The sequence below is a fragment of the Aphelocoma coerulescens genome, chromosome 6, assembly GCF_041296385.1.
Source record: "Aphelocoma coerulescens isolate FSJ_1873_10779 chromosome 6, UR_Acoe_1.0, whole genome shotgun sequence".
NCBI lineage: Eukaryota > Metazoa > Chordata > Aves > Passeriformes > Corvidae > Aphelocoma > Aphelocoma coerulescens.
The window spans coordinates 5187843-5206789 of NC_091020.1; the positions used below are offsets into that span (position 1 = coordinate 5187843).

At 38.7% G+C, this 18947-nt stretch overlaps 1 protein-coding gene across 11 annotated transcripts in view; it reads left to right on the forward strand.

Moving 5' to 3' along the window:
• The window catches only part of CTNNA3 (catenin alpha 3), a 438881-nt gene that overhangs the window by 18904 nt on the left and 401030 nt on the right, over nucleotides 1-18947 (forward strand). For all 11 annotated transcript variants that reach the window (XM_069019044.1, XM_069019041.1, XM_069019045.1 and 8 more), the window contains exons 2-4: nucleotides 1870-1976; nucleotides 7243-7435; nucleotides 14303-14469. In XM_069019044.1, coding sequence (XP_068875145.1) covers nucleotides 1875-1976; nucleotides 7243-7435; nucleotides 14303-14469 — 462 coding nt within the window. In that variant the 5' untranslated portion in view covers nucleotides 1870-1874. The remainder of the gene's footprint in view (nucleotides 1-1869; nucleotides 1977-7242; nucleotides 7436-14302; nucleotides 14470-18947) is intronic.

Consider the following 18947-nt stretch of genomic DNA (forward strand, 5'->3'; position numbering starts at 1 on the left):
ATGGTAAAAAAGGGTCTGTCTTTGCGCGAGTGCAAAATGATGTGCTTTGATGCAATCCCAGTGAAGCTGGAGGCCAATATCTTGTTGGATTAAAAGGCTTTTTGAATCAGGGGTAGACACAACAAAAGCATTGCAGGAGCTTCTCTGCCGTGTGTTCACAGATTGCACCAACAGGCACAGCCAGGAGCCACTGTTTGCAGCGCTGCAGGGCAGCCAGAGGTGCAGGCACTGTGGTGTTGGGAGCAGGTAAATGGCAATGTGCTTTGGGACTGAAGCTCACTGAGGACAGCAAGTGTGAGAATGACAGACCTTAGTGGCTTTCAGAGCAAATTATTAGTATTGGGCAGAAAGAACCACTGAGCACTTCCAATTTTGGGAGTCTCAAATTTTATTTCCTTGGTGCTTGTTAAAAGCATCTAAATGTTAAATGTGTAAAACATGGGCAGATAATTTGCTTTGACATTTCTGGAGTTCTCTTTCCATTATTCATTTCTGTGGAAGGAAAGGTTTTATTCTGGTCAGTCTGATGTCAAGTTTCTCTTTTCTTTATCTTTTGGCTTGGAATTAAAACTAAAAAATTAGTTCTTTACATATGCTATCACCTGGCTGGATGCAGCTGATTTTATGGGAACTTAGGTCTGCCACTAGTATAGTTTGTAATAAAAGAAAAACTTGGCGCTTGTGTAACACTTAATAAAAATGGCAAAACCCTAAATTACTTTATACCTTAATTCTTTAATTATTGCTCATCTTATCTTGGCTTGTAAGTGAAATGTGGATAACTCTCCAGATCCATTTCTACACTACTTGCTATAGAAACCCTAGACCTCCTGTGTTGTATTAAATCAATGCTAGGTTCACTGGAAGGTGACAATATATCTCTTCAGCCTGCACAATTGCAGTACCTTATTACTTTATTATGCAGCAGCAATGGTTGTAGTAAGTCTTGCTTAAAAAGGACAGATATCTATTATTTGTGTATTTGAAGTCTTTATTGGCTAAAAAGGTTTTGCCAAGCTGTGTTTTATGGGAAGTTAAGTTACTGCAAAATTTAAAATGTATTTTATTTTGGGACAATAATCGGTTGCATTCCAACTTAAGCAGTTATAATTCTTTGTTGACACACACACATTTCAGGCTAATGGCCTGAGCCATGGCCCAGTGAACTCGGTGAAAACTATTAATTCACATCAGTAGATTTTTCATCAAGTTCCTAATGAATGATATATTCACTTTAAAGACCTTACTTAGCTTTACTTCCATCTTACTGAATTCAGTAATAGGCTTTCTCAACTTACTCTGTCTCGACACTTAGAAAATATTTGTTATTGCAGGGTATAAAATAACAAAATGCTTCACTTTTTCCTGTTATTAATTTCCAGAAATTTTAAGGGCTGCTGTATGTTTTTTGTGCTTAAGGTGTTTATTATAATGCCTGTAATTTGGTACATGGAGTAAGATGCAGATATTGTGCACATAGCATTAATGTTTTTGTTTTGTGATAAATTCAGTAATGGAATTTAATATTTTTGCTTTAAAGCTCCTTTTTAGACTACTAGAGAACTTATATTCAGTGGTAGTCTAATGCAATTATTCTTGTATTTTTAACGTGTGGTCAGTGTAGAAATCTGTGAGTGAAGATAAGGAGTTATATGTACTTTAAGTATATGATTTTACAGTTTATTTAAGTATCAGATTTTTTTTTTCACAATTTAGAAATAGGGAATTGGAAAAATTAATTTCTTGAAATCATAAGCTTGTTATGAAACAAGTCTGTATTCACATAAGTCTCTGGGCTCTGACAGAACAAGTGAGACTTGTAGTCATGGTTAATATTGGCTTATTGCACTTTTCTTGTTTTGTACCCAGGTGAAATGTCAACAAAAGCGCCAAACATTAAACTGAAAATTGATCCTCGGAATCTACAGATCCAGACATTTACAGTGGAGAAATTACTGGAACCACTGATAATTCAGGTATTTTAGAGTTGCAGAAAGTAAGCTGGATAACCATAGACAGAAGGGAGTAACTCTGAAGAACTTCAGCTAAGAACTCTGTTCTGAAAGTCACACCCACAGCTCTTCTGCATCTGCCTTCTTCCAGATTTTGTCATTCACTTGGTCACTTCCAACTTTGTCACCCAGTCTGTCATAATAAATGTTGCATGTTCTAGCTAGTCTCTTCCACAGTGTTATCTAGGAGATGCTTAAATGTAGAATACACTGCAAATGGATTTCCAATGCATGAAATAAGTAATTCTTGAAAAGTAAAGTTGTATTTTCCCCATTTGAAGCTTTACCTCTCCCTAACTCACCTAATTTATTTTCTTTTATTAATTGTTCATTATCATATTTGAAATTTTGTCTGGGTTTTTTTTTGTGGGTTTGTTTTTTGTTTTTTTTTTGTTTTTTTTTTTTTTTTTTTTTTTTGGTTGTTGTTGTTGTTGTTGCTGTTCTTTTCCTTCTTCACTCATTTTTCCTTTCTGGAAGGTTATTTTCTTCAGAAACCTTTTCTTTTTTATCATGACTTCATTTCCAGCTACTATTAACTGAGCTGCCTCTCTCTCAATTTGTCTGCCTTTGTTTATTTGTTTTTTGCCTGGATGATTGATGGTGCAAAACCCCTGGGTTAACAGGTCAGTGGTTTATGGAAGTTGTCAAGCTGGAGCATAATATGTGGATCGGTTATAAAATTAGTTTCAAAGCAGTAAGAATAGATGTCTTGATAGACTGCATTTAAAAACCTCTTGTAGACCAGTAGGTCAGACTGCTCAGGCAGCTGCAACACTGGGGGTGTTTTTAGAGGAGGTAAAGAAAAGTAAATTTTGGCTTGAGTTTTGCAGGATCAAAGAAACCTGACAAAACAAAGAAAAGTGCAGTTCCAGAATAAAACAAAGAAACCATCTAAGTCTTTTTTTTTTGTTTCCTCCCAGCTCTTCTCAACCATTGAAAAGCTTGAGGCTGTTCAAATTGGAAATGCTTTGGTTTTAAGCAAATATGATTTTGACTGTCTTTTCCCTCTCTTAAGCTTAATGCTTTGCTTGTTTCAGACCTGTGGAAGGAAAACTTATGTTTTGAGTGTATCCTTCGACAGAAAATGTTGAAAATGTAAAAATAGGGATTAAAGCTAATACTCAATGAAGGGTGATTGAAAGGCTGGAAAGGTAATAAATGAAAACAAATCTGTGATTAGAAAGAGAATCAGACCAGTCACAGATAAAAATGTTGTTCTTTCCAGGTTCATTTTAGCAACTGCTGCTTGGAACAGAGTTTAACTTTATTTTGAGATTTCTGTTGTAATTTATTTATTTAATGGTCTTGTAATGCTGTGGCAGGAAAGAAACAATGGAAGTGTTTGAGGTTCTCTGAAGTCTGTCCTAGCCAGTTATGTTGAGTGTTAGGCAATCATCAGGTTCACAGCATCAATATTGGATAAAATCAAGGCAAAACCAGCCTAGGAAGTAACTAGGAAGTAGTTGTGGAAATAGCTGCAGATTATTTGCTGGATTGACTGTTTTCCTTGCGATGTGCAGTTGACAGTGGTGATTACTATGAAAGTCTGAAAACAGTATGGCAACTGTTTTGTGTAAAACCCTCTGTGAATTGGCAACTTCTCTATCCTTGGAATAAAACAATGCCCCTGAATTACCCTGGGGGTTTCCCTCTGTCTGTGGCCTTTATTTTATTCCAGGTACTTTGAGGATGTTAGTTTTGAAAGGAAAGCTTCTCGGTCTGGTTCTGAATCAATGCATCTGGCATATTAAGAAAGGTAGTTGTGAGTTAGCATGGTTCAGCTGACAAAATGTGTAGACACATCCCTGCATTTTGGAGTCCCTTGGATCACTGATGAAAAACAGTTATGATGAAAGGCTTGTGTCCCTACCTGTCATCCACACCACAGACATTTGCTCACGGGGAAAACACATGCTGTTGGTTTTAGTTCTACCTATGGTGAGTTTACCTTCTGCACACTGAGTGGGATTAGTTGGTGTTTATTTGTGTGGGCAGTACTTTGGATTTGAAACAGTGGGCAGGGGTTCTGCTGTTGTCATTACGTCACTGAGTTCACATCTTGTTTTTCTTAAATGTCTAGGCATTGACATCTAGTTACACTGAACTACATTTTAAACAAAAAAGAATGTTTTATGACTGATGCTTAAAAATATATTTTATGTTAAGATATTAAGATTTGTATACTAAAAGGTGAACTAAATATTTTGATGCTCAAGGTACGAAGACATTGCTTCCTGAACTACTGCACTATTAGAAGATTGCCTCTAAGTGCTGCCAGTAACTGAATATAGCATTGGAAGAACTGCTTCACAGTTTCCTGGAAACTCAGTATTTGGGATAACCATGACCTCATAAGAAACCCCACTCCTTCAGCCTAATAAGTAATGGCAATAACAGGCAACAGCAGGGTGATTCAGCTTTGGGTATACATATATATATACACATGTGTATGTATATATATGTATATATACACATATGTATGTATATATGGGGGCATGTGGCCTAGGAAATGGCTTAGAAACCCCTTGTGCCTTTAGCACAACTGTGCCTTTAACACAACTCTGCTCCTACCAGAGATAGGCTGGGGGACCTGCTGTGCGTGGCAACAAGGTGTTCATAACTGGGCAATGCAGCCAGGCATGAGCAGGATTAATGGGGATATGTTTTTCTTTTTCCTTATAATGATATCACTTTGGCTGTCTATTCTGCCACTACAGTACAAGCTCTGTTGGCAATGGCATGCTGTATTAGTTCCTCTGTGGTTCAATTCTTTCTGTGTAGGATTGGATAAAGTTTTTACATTCCTCATTGGGGTTCTGTGTTAGAGAATTCAGAGTAGTTTTTCTGTTTTCCACTGTCTCCATGGTAAAGAGCTATCTAACAAATTTTGAATTGTATTTGAGATCAGCTTCTGCCTCCAATATTTCCTGATAGTGATGCTAAAGATGCAGGGTCTTAGAGTCAGGAGTGTTCAACTGCAGGAATGATTATTTTTTTATGCTTTTTCATTTATTTTATTTCCTTTCCTCTTCAACATATGAATGAACAGTACATAGAATATTTTAAATAAATAAAAAAAACTACAGTAAAAATATGAGAAGTAGAATATATTATTTTCTAGTGAAATAGTGAGTAAATACTTAAGATTAAAAAATACCTTTTATTTGATAGATTTTTTAGGCTGCTTCTAATTTTTGATGGTGTTTTATGCCTTTCTAATTGGAAGTATCAGCCTGTAATCTCAAACTCATTCTTAAAGATATGATCATTGAAATTGCCTTAAATGTTCTAAAACTGACATTAGAGCGTTTGTAAAAATAAAAAATAAAGATTTTTATTCCCAATGCATTCTCTACCAACTGGATGATTTATGTGCAATAAATAATTCCATTTTTTTGAGCAGTAGTCAGAAAAATACCCAAGCCTTCTTTAACAACCTTAGCTAGAGTTATTTATGTTGCCATCTCCCTTGTGACATGCCAAAGCAGTTGATGTCAAGTGGATGGTCTTTTTTTCCCCCCAAATTTCACATGAATGGTATAGGGGTCAGGGCTTTTATGTTTCACAGATGTGTTTAGAGAAATGTTACCCAGAGGATATTTGTCAGTTATGTTTAGAAGTAATGATTCATGAAAAGCACTCAAGTGCATGAATTCATGGACAAGATCTGAAGGTGAGCTAAGGTCCATGTAGCACTGTACTACCCGTATTCTGGCAGAGAGAACAGGATAGGAGGATTAAAAAGCATTAATGAAAATAGAGTGTGCTTTAAAATATCTGTATAACAATTAACAAAAATGTTTCGGGTGTCTTTCCTCAGTGCGACAGCTTAAGCAATGCCTTAGAGAATAGTCTTTCAGAAACATTCTGTTGGAGTGTGGAGGCTGTGCTCAGATCATGAGGAATGTGGAGTGGGATGGTCTATAAAAATAAGTTCTTTATGGATGCTGAAGTGGATTCTTAAACATACGATTTGGACAAAGCTGCAGTAAATCTAAATTCTGGGCAAATTGATGTACAATTTTAATGTTGAGAGCACCCTGAAGAATTTGGCTGCTCTCTGGCCACGGTAAGAAGTGGCCAGATACTCCCTTGTAAGAAGAGAAGGCATTTTGAAAGGTGTTTGTACTCATTTTGGGTATTTGTTTTGGGATACCTTGGAAGACTTAAGCAGGAAGTATAGGAAGATTCAGCACTTGGGGAGAGAAGGAACCTGGGCGGGGGCGGGGGGTTGGTTGACAGCAGCTGAACACAAGCCAGCATGAGCCCAGGTGGCCAAGAAGGCTGGTGAAATCCTGGCTTGTATCAGAAATGGTGTGGCCAGCAGGACCAGAGCGGTGATTGTGCAATGGTGAGGCCACACATTGAGTCCTGTGTTCAGTTTTGGGCCCCTCATGACAAGAAGGACATGGAGGTATTGGAGTGTGTCCAGAGAAGGGCAGAGGAGCTGGGGAAAGGGCTGGAGCACAAGTCCTACGAGGAACAGCAGAGGGAGCTGGATGATTTTCTCCTCTCAGCCTGCAGACGAGGAGGCTCAGGGGCACCTTCTTGCTCGCTCCAGCTCCCTGAAAGGAGGTTGTGGCTGGGTGGGGGTCGGCCTCTTCTCCCAAGTAACAAGTGCTAGGCAAGTTGCACCGATGAAAGTTTAGATTGGATATTAAGAAAACTCCTTTCCCTGAAAGGAGTGTTAAGCATTGGAACAGGCTGCCACGGGACATGGTGGAGTCACCCTCCCTGAAGTATGCAAAAAACAAGTGGATGTGGTGTTTTTAGGAACGTAATTTAGTGGTGCACTTGGTAATGTTAGCTTGACAGCTGGACTTGATGATTTTGGAGGTCTTTTCCTACCTTACTCGTTCCATGATTCCTGCCTTGCTGAAACCTCCTCAGATAGCACTGGTATTTTTTAAAAATTTTATTAAGAACAGACTTTAAAATAAACTGTGGCAGGAGTTGGCATCAGGGTTAATGGAACAGTGAGATTTCTGTTGAGTTCACTTTGATCCTACAGAACGAAGAACACGAAGATGACACATATTGAGTAAAATTGTCATCTTGAATTCAATAGTTTTGCCCATTCTCGTTATTTATGCTGAGCTTGCCTGTCTGTCTCTAAAGCAGAGGAAATCTCTTTGCTTATTCTTAATTGTATTTTTTTATTTTGAGAACAATATACATTCACCTGTAGAACTTAAACCATTATTGTCTCTTTTGTTTCTTTTAAATGTAGGTTACAACATTAGTGAACTGTCCACAGAATCCTTCTAGTAAGAAAAAAGGCCGTTCCAAAAGAGCTCGTGTCTTGCTTGCTTCTGTGGAAGAAGCCACTTGGAATCTGTTGGACAAGGGAGAAAAAATTGCCAAGGAAGCAGTTGTGTTTAAAGAGGAACTCCATGCAGCTCTTGCTGATGTCCGGAAAGAGAGTAAGTACATGGCAAACAATTCAGGCACCACAAGGCATTGTTTTAACCATGCCTGGTGTCAAAGTGAAGCTGGAATTTATGTGGGAAATGTGTTCTGATGTGCAAATGTCTGAACTTGGAGCTGTCTAATTGTATATTCTGGGATACCACCTATAAGGAGGTAAAGTGTGTAAGCTGGGCCCCATAGGAAAAAATACGTATGTCAGCAGAAGTTTTGTTGTTTGGAATGTGTTGCTTTTTCTTTCAACGAGGACAGGATGCCTCTCGATCATTTTAGTGGCTGTTAAGCATGACTAAAAGTTAAGGTATATTAACTTTCTTCTTGAAAAGAACTGTTTACCTGAATCCCAGACTAAGACCTTTGAGTTAAAAATTTAAAACCTGCAATCTTCCCTCTTTTGTACAGTAGTAAGGATTTCATTTGGGAAGGTATAATAGTCCAGTGTGGAGGTATGTTTTGAGAGTAGGAGGAAGATGGATCCTTTAACCTACCGTAAGATTCATCCCCTCCTGATAGAGCAGCTCCTCTCTGGTGAATTGTGTCATACTCTGTTTCCTCCTGACTCCTCTCCATTTTGAACCTGATTCCCAGAACTTGGCTAGTTTTTGTGATCTGCAGAGGATGTTGTATAGCCATTTTCTTGATGGCTCTTTGTTGTTTTCTTGAGTTTTACTTTCCCCATGAAAACTGGGAATATTTGGGTGAACATGAAGGCCAGGCTCAAAGAGTATTAAGTTGGATGACTGACATCCTGAATGTGTTCTTACAGAAATCACAAGTTAAAGTTCATGTATGTTTTAATTATATCACCCTACCCTTACTAAAGATGGAAATGATTCAGGTTTTTCTTTAAATTTATTTTATTTTATTTGGTCTTCTTGCACATGCAGCTGGGGTGGTTTCTGAGTCTCTGCTGTTGTTCATGGCAGTGATTACTTGCTCTTGGCTTCCTCTGAATCCAGAGATGGCTGTGGTTTAGAGTTTGATCTATGCATGTGGTGTCTGAGATAGCTTAAGGTCCTTTGTGATTAAAGTGTTATGACCAGCAACTATCACTGTTATCTGTCACACTGAGCAGCTGAGGCTGTTGCAAAATCATTCATTTTGGAATACTCTTAAAATGTTAGCCCATCCATTACAGGCTGATAACACAAGGTAAGAATAAAATATTTAGTTTTATATTGATTTTTATACATAGAGAAATTGAAAATGTGAAATATTTTTATATTACTTATTGATTCTTGGCCAAGACCAGAGATAACTACAAAAATAAATAATACATAAAGTAGATTATATATACCCCATACATTTTAAAAGAAAGTTAAGTCCATGTTATCACCTATCATTATGCAATGATGAAGTGAGTGGTTGCAGCCCATCTCCCTTCAAGGATTTGCCAAACTGCACAGGTTAGTTTTAAGAAATTGTTGAAACAATTGTAAAAAAGATAGCAGTTACTTAATTTTGAAGATACTTTTAACCTTTGAAGCTGTGTGCATTTTTGATTTGTAGTGTGCCACATCACATGTAACTTTATTGCCTATTATTCAGGCCACATTCTGCTGCTGTTAAATGTCTCATGTTATTTACTTCAAGCTCTTTGAAAGGATGTGGTCATCAGCCACGGTTGCATGCAGTCACTTGCCCTGCATGTCATAGCATATAGTATTTAATTTCCTGTGGGCATAATTTCCTGTGGTGACTGGCAGGTACTTTTATTAATACAGTCTTAAATTAATAAGAAGGTTTTGCACATGGCTACAGCTTGTATTTACTGGATAATGGAATTTTGAAGGAATGCTTTAGATAATTTCACTCACATCAACCAAACTCAGGTTTGCATGCTGAGATCTAGAAAGAATAAATACTGTCTCACCTCCTCTTGCATTTTACCTTGTGTCACTTGCTGAGCTTGTTCAGTTGGAGATGCAACATGAGGATTAAACACTTATTCCTTTCGAATGTCAATTTCCAGTGTGAAAATGCTGTTTCATTACTTTTGGAGCTCATTAATTCCAAGCTCCTTTTAAAGGAGTGATAGACTTTTATCAGTCTGCTTCTGATAATTCTATTCATAATAATGTTTTGGAGAACAAAGGAGCAAATGAATGGGATAAAAATGAGCAGTGATGATAATATTTTGTATTTCATTCATCTGATGTGTGCTTCACGGTGTTCAGAAATCATGACATGGGTATGGCTTCCCTGACTACAGCTTGCTCTTGACACTGTCGCTAAATGAGATTTTGGAGTCTCAAATTCAGTTGAATTCTGTTGGTGACCTTTGAAAGAAGGTGTTGCTTAATGGATGACAGAAATGTTACTTGGATAAATACAGTGTCTGCTTCCTTTGACATCTGGGAACTTTGACCAAAGATTTATCATTTTGGAGCCAATCATTTTAATACAGAGGTTCTCCGTGTTTTTCTTCATTTCCTCTCAAGAAAGTACTTTTCAAGGCCTATCCACATCTTGATACATCTTCTTCTGGAACTCTGCTAAATGGGTCAGCAGGAAGGTGTGTGGATGGTGGACTTCATGTATCATCCAGAAATCCATTGGCCTAGTAGCTGAAGAACTGCCATGATTTCCTGTTGATCTGATTTGGTAAAGCTTTGTTAAAGGATACTCTTGTCCAGAGTTTTATTCTAAAATAGTATGATAAACCCCAAAGTGTACTGAAAAACTCTCACTTGAGATTTCATATGTATACAGCATACCAAAAGATTGCCTTCTGATTTAATGTACTGTGCAATAACTGACCCCTATGCAAAGGGTGTAAGAAGCATTGTTCAAGCCTGAATGATTCTGACACTAAACATCAGCCTCTAATTCATGTCCTGATTCTGAGATTTAATCAATTTTAAGACCAAACAATGATGTTGTTTATGTGGTGAAATGTTGCTGTAGAAATCTGAATTGAAGTCTCACGTTATCCTTAGGATAATGAGTTTTTGCATTTAAGTCAAGGTGTGATGGCTTACAGTTCTCAAACAGTTGCATGAGCATAGCTGAAATGTTTGGTATTTACTGCCATTGCTGACTGACTATATATAGTCAGAAACACAACAGTTGTTGTCTGCCTTGTTTCTATCTATTGCAATGTCAATGTTTCTTGTGTTTAGCTGTTATCATGTTCAAGTGTGTTTGCAGATAAGCCTGTCGTCACATAGAGCAGTGAATTGAAAGCAAGTTGCTTGCTGGAGTTATATTTTGAGTCTTAAGTTACTCTTGTAAAGGAAATTCTAACAAATACTTTGATGTTTTGAATGGCCATATTTAATGTCTTGAGATTAAACAGGAGAGGCAAGAGTTTGATGGCATGGCAAACACTATTGGTAAGAAATGGAGGGCTTACTTAAAAGGGCATGTACTAAAGGAAGGGTACTGGGATCTTTTGTATTGTACTGTGTTCTTACTTGTCCTTTCCCTCATCTTAAAAGTAAACTTAACTTTCTTATCCTGCATTAAGAGGTACATGTGTGTGTTCTGCTTCTAAGGGACTTCCATTCTGGGAGGCAGAACTTAAATGGCTTAAAATAATCTGTGCTGTACACTCCTTTCATCAAACCAAGAACAGATCCCCTGCAGAACAGCTATTGACATCAGCATCACTGGATCAGTATCCCTGAGTGGGAAAGGGGGAATGAAGAGGTGGGTGTAAGGCATGATGGGGATGTGTGGTGGCTCTGGTTACACGTTAGGAAGAACTGGATGAGATGTGGAAGTGGAACTTCCTGGTATGCAGCGGTGAAATAGTTGCAATGCAACAGAATACAGTGGTATCTGAGTGGGGTGAGAGACTGTGTGGCAGGAGAGAAATGTCCTGTAACAGCTTCAGAAAGCTATTGTGAGAATCTGACTTATCAGGGTGTTGAATATTAGGAACATGCAGGAGATATCGATCTGCTGTGCCCTGACATTGATATTGTCACTTCAGCTGGCTGGCTGGAGCAGAATCCTTTTATTTGCTGTAGCAGATGGAGATGGTATTTGTAGGAACAGAACAGGTGATTGTACTGCTGACTAGTATTGTTTAATCTTGTGTTTTTAGAAAGGGTAGGTTGTTTTGTGCTGTGATGTGACCTTGACTCCCAGCTTTCTCTGGTACTTACTCTGCGTAATGTGTTAGTTCATGCCTGCAGAATATGATGCTGCACGTACTAGTGTAAGTAAGAGTTAATAAGTATTCTGTTATTGGTGATACTCCATGTAGAATACTGTATTCAGCTCTGAGGCCCTCAACATAAGAAGGACATGGACCTGTTTGAGCCAGTCCAGAGAAGGCCACAAACATGAACACCTGTCCTGTTAAGACACATTGAGAGAGCTGGGCTTGTTCAGCCTGAAGAGAAGGCTCTGGGGAGACATTACTGGGGCCTTTCAGAACCCAAGGAGGACCTACAAGAGATCTGGAGAGGGACTTTCTATAAGTGGGAAAAGCTTTAAACAAACAGAGGGTGATGTAGATTAGATATTAGGAAGAAATTCTTCCCTGTGAGGGTGCTGAGGCACTGGCACAGGTTGCCCAGAGGAGCTGTGGCTGCCCCATCCCTGGAAGTGTCCAAGGCCAGGCTGGATGAGGCTTGGAGCAACCTGGGATGGTGGTGAGTGTCCCTGCACATGGCAGGGGGATTGGAACTAGATGATCTTTAACGTCCCTTCCAACCCAAATGATTCTAGGATTCTGTATTACAAACTACTGTGGGTTTTTTCTTTGTTTTTATTTCTGTTCTCTCAAGTTTGAGACTGAAATGTTTGAAATTCTCTCTTTTTACTTATTTTGGTATGCCTGTACCTCCCTTAGTAAATGAGTTCCTATTGACAACTGTGTTTCTCTGGAACTCTAAATCCATCAGCCTCTAATAGTGTAGTTCAGGAGTGGGTGACAGGACTTTCTTGGCAACAATACCTCCTTGTGGGAGGACACAAGAATGGCATAAAATTCACTGCATTCCATGTGCATTTCACACTGCTGCAGTTAAAAATAAAAAAAATGAGAGGAGAAAGCCAGTTGTAAATACAAATAGAAGAGAGAAATACGTGATGCTTGGATGGGGTTTAGAAAGGAGAGAGAAAATCTATTCAAAGAAATAAAAGAAGAAAGCATAATTTTGTTGATCTTTCCCAAACCAGTGAAGAGCATTTGGCTGTTGTCAGTGTGATGCTGAACACTGTCTCTGAGGGGTGCTCACTGCCTGCAGTTGGTGGCATTGTTGCAGTCTGTACAGACACAGCCTGGCACAAGCTGTCAGCTAGTCATCAACAGGCTCACAGTTGACTTGTTTTTAAGGGAATTTTCATCTAAGTTTTTGGATATTTTTGGTGCTGGATAAAGTGCATGAATCCTCTAACTTTTTAAAAAATTACCTGTGGCTGAAGAGTGTTTTTATGTCTTTCTGTGCATGAACAGAGATTTTTGTAGGCACATGTAACAGTCATTTAACACAGCAGTAGCTGTCAATGGCTGATCAGCTGATGGTAGAAATACCATTTACGTGGGAGTCATCTATCTGGGTGTGTTGAACAGAGTCTTGGAAATATCTGCCTGACAGTAATTGTGTAGTTATGATATATCCTGGCTTTGGTTTTTGGAATTGCTTTTTGTTTGATTGTCTAAAATAATTGAAATACTATGAATACTGCTGTCTGTCTGAATCCCCATTTGTGCCACTAAAAGGGCATTTTTTGTGTTTCATTGTTTGTGACAAATGTAATTACGGAAGAATAGCCACTTGATGGGAATTACAATAAAAACAGATGAAATTGCATCAGACTATCATGCTGTCTACTGCAGTTTAAGAAAGTTTTAACATCATGTTGTTGGAGCTGTCATTTTCTGCTGTTTGTACTTGTAGCTCCTATCTGTCTAGCCTGCATGTCATGGCTCTATTTTAGGGTTATGATTTTATCCATGTTCATCTGGCCACCCCAGCTTATGTCACGCTCATTTCTAAGGGCTCAGTCATATTCAGACTTTTCTGAAATGTGTTTGCTCACAGAATCAGAGCATGTTGGAGGGTGGAAGGGACCTCTGGAGGTGGTCTAGTCCAATGCCCCAGCTCAGGCAAGGCCAGCAGTCTGCCCAGGACCATGTCCAGTTGGGTTTTTAATACCTCCCAGGATGGAGACTCCACAGCCTTCCTGGTCAGCCTGTGCCCCTGCTGAGTCACTATTGCAGTGAAAAAACATTTTCTGATGCTTACGTGGCATTTCCCGTGTGTTGGTTTGTGCCCATTGCTTCTGCCCCTGTTGCTGGGCACCAGTGAGAACAGTCTGGCTCCATCTCCTTTTTGCCTCCCTTCAGGTATTTATGGTGTCTGTCACTGTTGTCTGTATTGTTAAATTTCATTTACCAAACTTCACATTGGAGAGCAGTATATTGTTGTCTACTGGCAGTCACTAGCTCCATGGCACAGACTTCACTTTGTGTCAGTGAGATGTTTGAGTGTATGAGGTTTTCATTCCATTAACTTCTATTTGTAATGAGCAATATTTGATTCTGTTCTGTGACCAGGAATTATTTAATAGCAAGGACACCAAAGTACATAGTAATATAACAAGTAGTGACTAGAAAAGTTTGACAGAGCCTCTGGCTTTGTTGTGTACAGTTAAGAGTAATAGTTTGAAGGCCAAGGGAATTATTTCAGAATTAAATGATGCAGTAGAGCAGAAAGGGAACATCATGGAAAATGTGGAACATTAACCTGCATGATCTGTAGTAATTGACCTTCATTTCAAGGCATTAGGGCAACAAAGAGATGCCAAATTTATCAGCAATACTTGTGACTTGCCAAATAACTGACAGGGGTCTTTCCCCCTGGGTGTTGTGATGCAGCCTAAGGGAATTTGTCTTCCTTTTGCAGGTCAGGCTTTGCAGGTGTCAGCAGAGGCGTTCACCAGTGATCCCTGCTCCCTGCCCAGGAGGCAGGCTGTTGTCCCAGCAGCTCGCTCCCTGCTGGCAGCTGTCACCAGGCTCCTCATTCTGGCCGACATGGTGGATGTGGCCTATCTGCTGCAGCACCTGACTGCGGTGAGTAACGCTCCCCTCACCTCAGGCTCCTGTTAGCCACAGGTGTGACTGCTCTGGGCTCTTTCGGCATGCGAAACTCGTTCTGTGCTTGAGCCTTGCAGCTCTCATGCACATAACACCTGGGCAACTGGGGTAAGTGTAGATGAGATTTATAGAATGGACCAAAAAAGCTCATCTACTTGCAGCTCAGCATACAGGATCTATTTTTGGTTCCTTTTTTTCCCATAATACCTTCAGTAATTGATAGGAGACTGATAAAACTACAAGATTTCTGTTGACTTCCTAATATTTCAGGGCAGAGGTAATAATCAGTGCTACCTCTAATAATGCCTCATCCCCCAAGAGAGCACAGTGACTTAGAGGACTGTGTTGAAGCAAGTTCAATTTAGTGAGGATGAGAGAATGAATGAGTAGGAAAATTATTTTATAATAAAACGATGTGTGGGTTTCAATATTGGTTTGAAAGATCCACCACTGACAACTGTTAGAGGTGCACCACAGGCTAAATGAACACTGACTTGCAGAAGCTTCAGTGTTGTACTATATGTTTAAATTTGTCAGCTGTAGGAGGGGTGGCCTATGTCTTTTGCGCTGTTTAAGGAAAATTTTCTTAAATGATGATATTTTTTATGGTAGTCTATTACATTTTTAATACTTAGTTTCATATTCCTAGATGCTCTCTTCTGAGATGTATTATGTTTTACATGAGAGAACTAAAATTAGGTGGTTTTCCTTGCTAGAGTTTCAGTATTTCTAAACAACTGTCTAATTCACTTCATGTTTTCCATCTGAAAATTAAAACAAACAGTAACAGAAAATGGTGAAAGAATGCAAAGTATCATTCAGGAAAAATTCTAGCACTGCAAAGAATGCCATTACATTGTCATCTTCTTCCCTACTTCCTCTTAATAGGAGTGAGAACTGAATTTGTAAATGAACCCTTAGAATAAATTAGTGTGGTATAACACTCTCTGTAATGCCTGTGCGAAAAGGCTCATCCTAGCTCTTAGACGAGAGTGTTGCATATTTGTTTAGTCTCTGCCCTGGCTGTTGAACTTGCCAACAGTGGTATTAGCTGTAATAGTGTCTTTTTACGTTGACATCTAATTAGGAAATCGACTTAGTGTAATTTCAGCATAAGCTATTGAACATCCCTTGGTTTCTAACAACTTTTGGTCACAGCTAACTGAGCCAGATTTAAATGCAATTAAATATTTTGATGAATTTCAACTTGGCTCTATTCTAAGTCTTAAACCATTACACTTTAAAACTCCCTCAGGAATTCAATTTTTCTTCAACGTGGACTTGCTCCCACAAAAAGCCATTGTATTCACACACCTTGTATTCAGCTCTAATATTCTTGGGTTTTGCATGTTCATATGCCTTGAAAATCAGCTCTTTAAAAGTCAGGAGGTGTTTTTCTTTGCACTTGTTCTAAAACCTTAATAATTCTACTGCATTGTCCTCTTCCTCACACATGGATGTTAACAGCTGTTATCATTTAAGAGATGAGAAATTTCATTGCTCTTTATTTCCATGTCTCTCAGCTCTATCTTTCATAGGGTAGAATGAAAACATTAGAAAGGACTAAGCTAAAATTAATTTGAAAAATTAAAAAAAAATTAATGGTAGAATAAAAGACATAAAAATTCTAATCAAGGACCTTTATTTGCATGTATAAAATGAAAGAAGTTGGTTCAGCATCATCAAAGATCTCTGTACAGTATTACTGAGATAGTGTTCAATATGGAAATATTTAATAGGGAATTACCTATTTAAGTATCTAATAATTTTCAAACCTATTAATCAAAGACTGCTGAAAGTTTTTAGTCTTGGTCACTCACTAAAATCAGTGATCCAGCACTGACATTTAAAACTATATCTTTTTCTACTGACAGAATACACTCTGGATCATTAAATTTTAATTTTCTCAGTAACCTGGGAATAAAAATGGAAAGAAAACAAAGACAATGTGACTGGCTGTGTCATAGAAATATCATGTGACTGGCTGTGACTGTCTATGACTGTGTCATAGAAAGCCTCATCTACTGTTACTGTCACATCTGCCTGTTGAAATATATCTAGGAAGAGAGGATGAACCTCAGCTACCTCCTTCCAGTTTATGTAGTCTCTAAGAATATTGTTTTCTGAACATTTTGCTTAGACTTAGGACTGTTTTTGAATTCTGTCTAACAGTCTTCGTATTAAACAGTGTGTGATGCTGAAAATACTGAATATTTTTGTCACAAAAATACTGAAATGTGACTTTTTAAAACTAGAAATAACATGTTAGTGAGTTTGAAAGGATTTGATAATCCTGGCAGGAATTTCAAACCAAATGTTCAAAAACCAACTTTTTTGAACAGGAAATTAGCTTTTTAGAAGTTTTGCTAATAAAGTGGAGAGAATTTTTGTTGTGTAATGAATTCTATTGGATCTTCACGAAGCAAAGTGTGAATAAATGTCTGTGTAAATAATGCATACTAGATGCCAGTACAAACTGTCAGTGACTGATCACATTCTGGCACAGAACACTTCTGGCCACTTGTGGGATTCACAGTCCTATAAGAGTGTGAGAGTGCAGTGCAAGCAGGAAGATCCTTTTAGAGTTCACTGAGAAAAATGAAGTACATCGCACCAAAAAGAAAAACTTTCCTTCTTCAAGCAACTTTTTTTTTTTTTTTAACAGAGAAGAGTTTAAATAAATAGCTATCTCTATCTGAGTTTCCATGCTTCAAGTGTTTGAAGTCTCTGAAAAAACAACTGAGTTGTGAAAAATGGAGTCAGACAAAGGGCTGTCTTGTGTTTTGCACTCTCTGATTCAGAGCTGTGTTAGCAGCTCATCCATTATGGTTAGTAATGCTCAATATTATTTAATTAAGTGAATTAACAGACTAATGGAATTGCTTGAATTTATTGATCAGAAGAGAACAGCAGGAAGTAACAAGTTTGGAGAGTTTCATTCAAAGGGCATTGGCAGTTTGTCTTTCTCTAATCGGTTTCAGATCATGCTGAGCCAACATGTTTTATCTGCCTTTTTCCCCTTCTTGTCATGCTTGTAGATGTACTGTGTAAGTCTTCATATTTTTCATGAATGCCTCAGACAGCATGATCTTTATAGAATGCTCGCTTAGAGTTATTTAAAACTCTTGCCAGGGGAAAAAAAGAGAATGGCTAGAGATAAGAAGCAACCGGTGAACTTGGGCCCTGTGAGTGTAGTGCTGTCTCTTCCTTTCCTGCCGAGTATTCATCAGCATTAAAAATGTTTTGAGCAGGGACTTGGTATGGTTACATGGAATGAAAGAGGAAAGTCATCTCAGGATGCCCTGTGCTTCGGGTTTAGGGACTTGGTTCAACTCCCAGAACTGTGCTTAAGTGATCCAGGTCCCTACAGATCCTACCCTCCAGCAGATCACTTGGGCATGTGGACTTGGGTGAGTTTTAGATGGTGTAGCAGGTCACTAAACATTTCCCTTTGGATTGGGGGGGATTCCTTCTGCTCCCCATCCCTGTGCTCCACTTCAGGGAGTTGGGTACCTGGAAAACAACTGGTCCTGCTTCTAAAGGCTGAGACACAGAAGGTGTTAAGTACCTCAGACTTTTCCTCATTCTTTGTCACTATGTTTCCCCCTGCATCCAGTAAAGGATGGAGATTGTCCTTAGCCCTCCATTTGCTCCTAAGGTGCTTATAGAAACCTTGTCTTCTACAGCAGCAGCCAGATTAAATTCTAACTTCTTGCAACCTTCCCTTTGTTGGGCACAGGTCACTCCCCTGGCAAGGGAACTCCTGGAGCATAAGGAGTATTAAGGAGATTGCAGGAGTCTTTGAGAGAACATTTGGCTTCTCCTTTGGTTCATAATCCTATTTATTTTCTCATCAGTCAAACAGAGATTCTTGCTACCAATCAGAGGTTGGTCTGTGGTATGTGGGATGCAGTTGTTTGGAATCAGGGCTACAGTGTTTATCATCCCACTCTGCAAATTCCATGGCACTCTGTGATGTGCATTAAATAACAGAGGAAAAGCAGCTTCCAAAGAATTGCCTTTAGGAGTTGGCTTTTTCAAAGTGAGTGTCCTTTTGAGTGCAACAAAACTATGAGATTATAAAATCTGGATCCGCTTCTGTGCTTGGCATAGGGACCTCTTGACTTCTCCTTTGTTACTTGTAAAAAGAAATAATTGTTGGTCCGTGGGATGATAAATTCCGAATGGAATAAGTTAAGTTCTAAACATAAAGTATGGGGAGATCTGTAACATAAAGATGACTTGTAGCAGAGGTTAATACAGAATGCTTGAAGTAATCAGAAGTACAACTGAGTGTGGGAAATCCATATTGTGTCTGGTGATGAAGTTGGAAAATTATTTTGGGAAAGTTGGAAGGTGAGATATTAGAAAAGCAGAGCCCTATGTGAAATAATTTTTTGGACTGTGCAGATGCCTACATGCTCCAGTCAGTGACCAGGGCTCCATTGCAGTCG